This window comes from Mesitornis unicolor, unplaced genomic scaffold (genome assembly GCF_000695765.1).
Source record: "Mesitornis unicolor isolate BGI_N332 unplaced genomic scaffold, ASM69576v1 scaffold14131, whole genome shotgun sequence".
Lineage (NCBI taxonomy): Eukaryota > Metazoa > Chordata > Aves > Mesitornithiformes > Mesitornithidae > Mesitornis > Mesitornis unicolor.
In genome coordinates, this window is record NW_010163238.1 from 1,849 (window position 1) to 10,562 (window position 8,714).

General features: G+C 45.6%; 1 protein-coding gene across 1 annotated transcript in view; it reads right to left on the minus strand.

Moving 5' to 3' along the window:
- Positions 1-5,611: 5,611 nt before the first annotated feature.
- The window catches only part of KANSL1L (KAT8 regulatory NSL complex subunit 1-like), a 54,227-nt gene continuing 51,124 nt past the window's right edge, over positions 5,612-8,714 (minus strand). Inside the window, exons 12-14 of the mRNA XM_010193895.1 lie at positions 8,068-8,180; positions 6,686-6,866; positions 5,612-6,060 (exon numbers count right to left, since the gene is read on the minus strand). Of these exons, the coding sequence (XP_010192197.1) occupies positions 5,812-6,060; positions 6,686-6,866; positions 8,068-8,180 (543 nt within the window). The 3' untranslated portion in view covers positions 5,612-5,811. The remainder of the gene's footprint in view (positions 6,061-6,685; positions 6,867-8,067; positions 8,181-8,714) is intronic.

Consider the following 8,714-nt stretch of genomic DNA (forward strand, 5'->3'; position numbering starts at 1 on the left):
CTCCCTTGGTGTGGTAAGTCTTCTGTAAGCTGGCTGTAGTAAGTTTTGGGAAAAATGCAGTTTAAGAGGGCTAAAAATGCCATGGATGCTAGAAATGTTTCTATATTTTGCTTTTACTGCATGGAAGTACGTGACCTACGTAAGTCAAGCATCAAACAAGTCAGTGCAACATCTTTACTAGGTCACAAACTGGGAAATGCCTTCTCATTTACCTTTCAGATAGCCAGTTAAGACAGCTGTGTCTGAAATTCCTGGGAGTGATGGGATTCCACGGAAGATTGTTGCTTTAAAACCCTACAGATAGGTAAAAAACTTTCTCTTGACCCACAGCCTCCTTTCTTTGTACATATGCCTGAGTAAGCTGTTAAGATAGCAGCATACAGGAGTGCCATCTCCTGACATGATTTCAAGGCATGGCGGCGGCTCTGTAAAACAGCTCAGTGCTCCTCTTGGTTAGGAAGCTGCATAGTTCACATACCTTCAGTTTGCTTGTGCTGACTTCCCAGTCTGGCCTGTTTGGGCATGTGAAAGGTGAGAGTTAAAACCCAGTAGAGGAAGCACTGAGCAGATCTTAGATGGAGCTGCCTTCCATGGCTCTAATTATTATTGCTGACTCCTTTAATGGTTCATGGTACGGTGTTTTTTCCTGTAAGCTGTAATTACAGCAGGGTTGCAAACAGTCTGCTGCCCCAGGGGAACAGTCCAGAAGGCTCAACAGCTGCAGCCAGGCCATTTCCACAAGGCTGAAGTATGTAACATCTGTTGTCCTTACAGCAAAGCTGGGCAGGTGTCACCTACCAAATGTTGAGGTGATGCTAGAGGTGATGCATCCCTTTTTTTCTAAGCCTGGTAGAGCGTGGGTCACTGCCATCATTAAGCAGGAGGCACTAGGGCTCGTTCAGACAACCCAGACAAGTGTCTGAATTGGCTAAACCACTACTTTTTTCCTGTGTGGTTAATTGTGGTTTAGGTGAACAAATGTCTTTGCTTCCTGTTTCCACTTGCCAACCACGTTTGAGAACTAGGAAAAGAAAAAATGGAGTCATCCGAACCTGCTCACTGAAGACATCTTGCAAAAGAGGTTTGCCAGAGGAAAGCCTGGCTAGGAATGGTAATAGCCCAAATAGCTGCTAGATGTTACAGCAGCTCACTCGTACTTCTGCAGAGCAGCTGTGTAGAGTCTAATAGAGGTGCACAGAAACAGTCATGGCTCTGCTGTCTGCAGTGAAGGCCAAGCAGCCACAAACGGGCTATGAAGATGTTTAGGATTTGGAAGTGTGGCTTTTTATGCTGTTGAAAGCAGTTGGACAACAGCTGCAGTATCCATGCCTCCTGCAGTTGACCTCAAGCTTGTTTAAACAGGTAATCAAACTGTTTCTGCTTTTTTTCCCCTAATTCTCTTGGGGGAGGGGATAGATGTCCCAAAGTCATGCTAGTTCAGCGACAGTACCATGCTTTGTTCTGAGCGTGGAACCATGCCGTGTGTTTGCTTCCACAGGTTGCAGTCACGTAGCCATTGTTTTAAGGCTGGTGGTTTGCACTTCCATTGACTGAGGTTAGGAGGGTTGCTGCAGACAGAAATCAACACTCGCAAGTAAAATTCCTCAGTTGCTTCTTTGTGTCTAAATCCCACCCGGGTGGGTTTATGCAGCTGGGTACTGCTGTAGCACTTTTTTTACACATCTAAGGTTAAATCTGAGGGACCACAGAGCATCCATGGAAGTAATAATAATGATACTTGTTCTTTTAATGCTTAAGACTGTTCTGGTGTCTTGCCTTCATACATTAACGGAAGTAATCTGTTAGGCTTTACTTAGGCCTGTCCTCTGATGCTCGGTAACAGGACTTACTTGAACTGAACAGTGACATGAGAACTGGAAGAGCTGCTTGCATGGCATCCATGGGGTCAGACCAGCCCCAGGCCCATCAGATGCTGCTGTACTCCAATACAGCAAAGTTTCAGCGGCACGGGAGAGCAGTCTGATGACATAAAGCCACATGGTCTAGAGTGGTCCAGGGTGATCTGACAGAGCAAAGGCTCTGTCCGCTCTGGAAAACTGGATAAAAGAAACCAATACAGCTGAGTAAGGCTGGGTTTGGACACGTGCTCCACAGGGTGGTACAGCACACAGCCCCGAGCAAGATAGAAAACTGCAGTAGACACACACAGCTGAATTTTAATAGGGCTTAGAAGTCTGTATTTGTACTTACATTCCATTTCGGTCTTGGATGCAGAGATAAAGAAGAGTTTAAACCCTCAGAGCAGCAGGGAGCAGAACATATAAGTGGCCTTAAAAATGTTTCCAGTGGAAACGGTAAACAAAGCACAAGGGAAAGGGCTCGCTTTGTGAAGCTGCAACACCCAAGTTTCGTGTGTGTGGGGCCTTGCTGCAGTCTAAGCTGGTATTTCACAAGCCAGCCTTTGTAATAGCTTCAGTCAGTATCAGAAGCAGCACTGACAGCTGTTTTTATAGCTTAACAGCCAAAAGAGAAACAGCGGGTTGTGGGTTTTTTTGTGTGTTTGTTTGGTTCTGTTTGTTTGTTTGTTTTCATTTATTTTCCCTGTTTAAAAGTTGGAAAAGAAAAACTGAGGGGGGGAGGGGTTCTTGCACATTTTATGGCTTCAAGCTCTGAGCTCTCAGCCTGTTCCCACCACCAGCAGCTTCCTCACACCACCAAAATTCATGCAAAACTGAACTGTCCAGAGGTGGGAGTCTACTCTGCAGGCAATAAATGAGAGTCCAAGGGTCGAGTCCTGCTGCATGCAGCACAGGTAAGGAAGATGAAAGGAGGGAACTGGTCCTGTGACCAAGCACAGCTAAGCAAGTTTTCTAACTCTTCCAGTAGTGAAATGGGGCTACTGAAAAAAATGGGGTGCCTCTGGCTGGAGCGAAGATGCATAGAGAAGAGAGAGGGAGGGCAGGGCACAGTGCCTGGTCTGCAAGAAGGTGGCAAACGGCTGGAGGTGCTGTGGATGAGGAGCAGCCTGGGGTTTCCCAAAAAAGCATCTCACTTGATGTGCACACAGCAGTCCCCATCTGTCCCTGCCGGGTGCAGGGCTGCTGGAGCAGGCAACGCGAGAAAAGCAAACGCAGCCCATTCTTGGTCACCCCTCCCCACTGGCCTTTGCCTGCCGCGCTCACACACACCGCTTGCCTCATGGCAGAAACCCACGCACCGCTGACGCTAAGAGAGTGGGGCCAGGCTGTGGGGAGGAGGAATTGCTCTGGTGCAGCTCTCCAGCCGTGCAGTCACTCGGGCAGCTTTTTGTGTGAAGGCAGTTGCAGTTTGCAGTCACAAGTCCAGCCAGCTGAGGGGCAGCTGTTGTGAGAAAAGACGTCTGACAATGGTGGAGAGAGGTAATGACCGAACGAGACATTTTTTCCTAGTTTCTAGGGATTGTTTTTTCAGTCTCCTGGCTGCCCGGCCCCTTTCCATTGCTGCCTTGTGAGGCACTAGCTGGTTCCCACAATGGCTGACAAGAACACCTAAAGAAGGGGCAAAGGAAATGCGCTTACCCTTGCTCATATCGATAACTGCTTGTGCGGCCCCTGCAGCTGCCAAGGTAACAAGCAGCTGCTTTAGAGCAGCATACTGGGGCCTGGCCCAAGAGCAACACGAGGGTTCACGAGCACACCACAGCTGGGAAGGGAACAGCGGTGCAGGAACAGCTTTACACTTCACCAAATGTCGTTAATCCAGCTCCTTTCACACAGGTGGTTTGGTTTGGTTGGTTTTGGGTTTTTTTTCTTCATTATAGCACCCTTATCCCCCACTCCCCAATCTAGAAGAAAAACCCTGCGCTTTCCACTTGCTCCTTCCCCTGAAATGCTGGCTTGCATTTCCATTTCCTGATGGCACCTCCAGGTGACATAATGCAGCCAGCTGGTTTACTCGGCCCATCCCACCCAGACACTCCTCACGCTGCCCCAGGAACCAGACAGAGCAGGAAGCCCTGACCTTACAATAAAGCTGGGTGAGAGCTGCTCAGATCAGACATCTTAATGGATACAGGTATGGAACAGACCTGCAAAGCATCTGAGACACACAACTTTCCGAAACCTTTTCCCAGCAGCGGATGCACATGCAGGACAAGAGAGATGGAAAAATCCACCTCCGTACTGAGACACTCGGGGACCTCAGCCTCACAGCATGAGCACAGCTTCAGTGCGACAGCAAAGCTTGGTGCCACCGCCACTCTGGTGTGTGTGCAGAGTCACTCTTGGGCCAAGCAGGTCTCTGTGCCAAGAGGAAGCACTGCTGCTATTTCTTCACGTCTAAAAGGCCATCAAATTCAGACTGTATATAGCATATATAGAAATAACTTTTAATTAAAAAAACCAACCTTGCATCAAAGGTTATTGTATCAGACATTGAGGCAAGATTCAAGTTTAAGACAAACCAGTGTTAAAAAGTGTTTAAAAAATAATCAGAATGTGCAATAAACTACAATGTAGCAATAGGCTGTAGTGTCGAAACTTTACTGTCTTCAGATGCCCAGTGTGTAGTTCCTGTCATTTGGACAAAAAATAAAATAAAGATTGACGCTAAAACTGGGTCATCTGTCCAGTGCCATTCCAGATATCACAAGGGGAAGAAAATCTTGCACAAAAACAGAGACTCCTATAAAACTGCCTTCAACTGTCCTACACAGAAAAACTTCTTGTCGATGGATTATACCTACAGTCAATGTTTAATCGTTGTTAATACCTCTTGAGGTTGCAGATACATTCCAAACTATGCTATTTAGGTGCAAGTTTAAACAACTTGCTTTTGTTTCCTCGCTGGGAAGTTAAACATCTATCCAGAATCACAGTGGAAAGATTTTTCTTTATTGGCCTTTTAGACATACATCACCTTTTCCTTTTCAGCTAGTCACCAAATGTTGGCATACTTACGAGACTCTTACAAGGCACTGTCAGAAATCTGATCAAGACTTTGTCTTTCTTTAACATATTAAAGCAAAATATTATGAGCCTCATTAGCTACTGAAGGACTAAGGAAGCAAGATGACCCAAACCACAGTGTTCAAAGAGCTGCATCACCAATTTAACTTGACTCCTCTTTCCTCCCGTTTGTCCGAAGCAGAAACCTTACTTTCTGAGTAGCAGCTATATTGACTATTGAAATGCAGTGGTCTATTTCTATCTTATTGCTCGAGGACATCTATATGAAACATGTCCTGACACTACTGAGAGCTGAGTACAGATTTTAAGCTAGGTGCAAGGCTTCTAGAGCGCCTGCTTTGAAACTGCAGGTTCTCACCTACTCTTATCCTGTGCGTGGGTTACGCACATGCATTTGGAGAGGCAGGTTTCTGCCCTGTGGCCATGCCACACAGGAAAATAACCTGAGGCTCTCTCTTCTCCCAACTCTTTTCTCAAGTAGTTTTTCTGTGTTCAGTTGAAGTTGCTGGTTAAGGTGGACAGCATATCCTGCTGCACCAGAATCCACTAGAACCAGAAATGCATTTGAACACAAACAAAACAGAAAAAGATGATTATTAATAAACGTGGCAATATGACAACAGAAAGTGAATGGTGCCAGCAATTTATGAGCGCCCACTCCCAACACTGGGAATATTAAGACTTCCAGCTTGAAATGATTACTTTCTCTTGGGGTTCAGGAAGAAGAAAGTGTTGTCTTTGGGATTTATCCTGCCTGTTACAAAGCAAGAAAGAAAATATATTATATGCAGCTAACATACAGGTTTTGAATTGTGCTGTCATATGCTGTGTGAACAAGAGAGATTTTTACCTTACACTTTTCTCCACCTTAATTGGCTTTCTTAATGAACCATATTATTCCCTGTCACCTTTGTTTTCTTATATTGTTGATTCCCGGGCAAACATTCTCGCAGTCTTCTGACTCTTCGGTAGATGGTTTTCGTGGTGCATGGCCACTGTCTGGCAAACCAGTGGGTGTGCAGGAATTGCAGAGAGTGTCGCTGGGGAAAGCTGCACTTGACATTTCAGTCTGATTCATTATTTGATCTTGGCACAGTAAAGCTTCTACCTCTTCGTCTTTTAGTGGAAAAACTCGAAGTTCCCACAGCCCAGACTGAAAGGAATCAGAATGGTAGGAGTGAGGGCAGGAAAAGAGAAAAGGGGGAAAAGCGTTTTCAGTTGAGTCTTAACTGTTCAGCTATGTGCAGAATGATCTGCTACCAAGTAACAAACGAGTGTCTGTCTTTACAGTGTTTGCAGGTCTCTTTGGATAAAGAACATGACGCTGCTAAGCACCAGCTCTCAATGTAAGCCAGCTTTACATGGTTTGGAACTAGTAACTGAGCACAGTACAGGAAGGAGGAAGCTCTTTTCTATGGTGCCAGGCCCTCAGGATACCTGATCCCATAACGATCAGGCCCACCCGGAACCCCAGCCAACATCCCTGTGAAAAGATCCATCAGCCCTGAACCCTGTCCTGCCATACTTGCCTCTAAAACATGTGCCATCTATACTGAGCAACGAAACTTTTACCTGTTGACAAATCTTGGGTTTAATTCATAAAGCGCAACAATCTAGTTCTAAACAGGAGCACTATGTTCAGTCCACGAACTAGGGCAACGGCCTGAGGTTCTGATCAGTGAGACAGGAGGATATGTTCAGGTTGGTTTAGGTTAGAGATGGTGGTCACTGGGATGGTGGTCACCTGGCCAGACCCAGAAGCTCTCAGAAGGACCCACCTTCGCTTCCTGGCTCTCCCTGCAGAGTTGTGCAATCCCTGAACAAACAGAGCTGTGGGCTTCCGAAGTCAGGTCAGGAACAGGTTCAGCAGCACAATGCAGCGAGGCACAGGAGCTGCTGTGGTTGTCTTTCTGCACTGAATCTTGGCTGTGTCGTCCGTCGGCATTTTTGCTGTAAGATCTAGTGCAGGATAAGAGAAGAGAGTGTTAAAAGCTACTCCCTGCCCCAGAAGTCAGTGTGCTGCGGGCTCTTCCCAGTCGGGGGAACACAGCATCATTCACACGAGCCTGCAGAGTCCAAACTGCACCATCAGCAGACTGTGCCAATGTAACTGGAGAAGAAACAGCGGATCCTTGGGCTCCCCCTTCCCACCTCTGCTCTGGACTCATCTCCAAGGCAGTCAATTTAATAAGACTAAAAATTTTGACCTCACCTATAATGCAAATTTGAACTAGATATAAAATACTGGCACGCATCTTAAATGTCAGATGGGAAGTCTGACGTTGCGCAGGTCAATGGCAGTTTTACTTCCCAATTCAAATAGCACTTAGATTTCACCAAGGAGTTCAGAGAGTTTCAAAATTAAGGGTACATATGGAACTTTATAGAGTTTTATGTTCAAATGGCTTAAAATAGAATTCCTTAATATGGTTTATCCCACATTTTAAAAAGCTATCTTTGCATATATACCCATATCACGGTTCACCTTCAGCCAGGAGCAGACCCAAGTATAAGATAAATAGCAGAAAAAGTTGTCCTGGCATTTATAGGATGCTTTTAGTCCCAGCAGATTCTGAAGCGACTTATGGTAATCATTTTCCCAGAGCCAAATTGCAGATACAGCTTTATGATGTTTGCTCTTATACAGATTACTTTTTGAAAGACTTTTAGGGTTTATATTTAATTCTGATGTGTTTTGCACTAGTCAGCAAACCTGTGATAATTAAAACCTTTTCACACACTGACTTTTTAAAGCATAAGGTCCCTGGCACAGCCCAGGACGCTTCAGTATCAGGTCTCTGAATGCAGTGGACTTTGTCTAACTCAGGTGAGTGAGGAAGGGCACACGTTACACTCAGTGGCTAAAGTCATAATAACTGGGAGTGGCACAAGCACAAGGCAGAGCTCTGTGTCCAGTATGGGAGTAAGATTTTTATTTACTAATACCAGGTCACTAATATGGCAAACTCCTGTAAATACACATGCTTCAGAACTGCATGGCCTTCCCTTTCCGGCCACAGCCACACACGTACCTGGTACCTTCCCTGAGGAGTTAATTAACAAGGAGCACCCTCGTTTTCAAAGTTCTCTGTGACAGCACTTCTGAAACTGCTGCCCCAGTGTTCAGTAGGAACGCTCTGATCAAAGTCAGTACACCTGCCTGCTATTCCTTCTGGGCCAGCGGCTCTGCTCCCACAGCGACCACCTTGCTCTCTCCCTTTCTTCATACTTTGAATGGCGTAAGGAAAAAACTTCATCTGACAGATCTTCTATCTGTAACAAAACACAGGGATAGCTGCTGCTGTAATTATGAACATCACTAGAAACAAAGGCTGCCTATATTATGTATAATTCTGCAAAAGTTTGTTCATCAAACGAGAAACAAGAGAAGGCCGCACAACGGCTGCTTGCAGTATAAAGGCACATCAAAATAGATGCAATTCAGCCTACATTCGTACCAGAGCTCCAGTATATGGGATTCTGTCACTTTATTGCTTTACATGTCCATGGTTGATTTAAGTGGATGTAGAAATTATACCCCCCGTGGAACTAACACATTTTTCTCTGTGGTGAGAGGCAGAACACTTAAGAGGACAAGGATTCATTTGCAATCAAGGCAGTGTTAAAAGCACATAATAAAGACAGGAAAAAAATCCAGGCGTTTCCAAGAACTGCTTGAGGAGGAGGCTGGGAGGCAGCAGGATTTGCCAGGTGCTCTTTAAGTACAGAGAAATACGTCTGAGATCACCAAGGACATGGATAGCTCCACGCTGAGAGGAACTCAGCAAACCTGAGGTGCTGCATTCC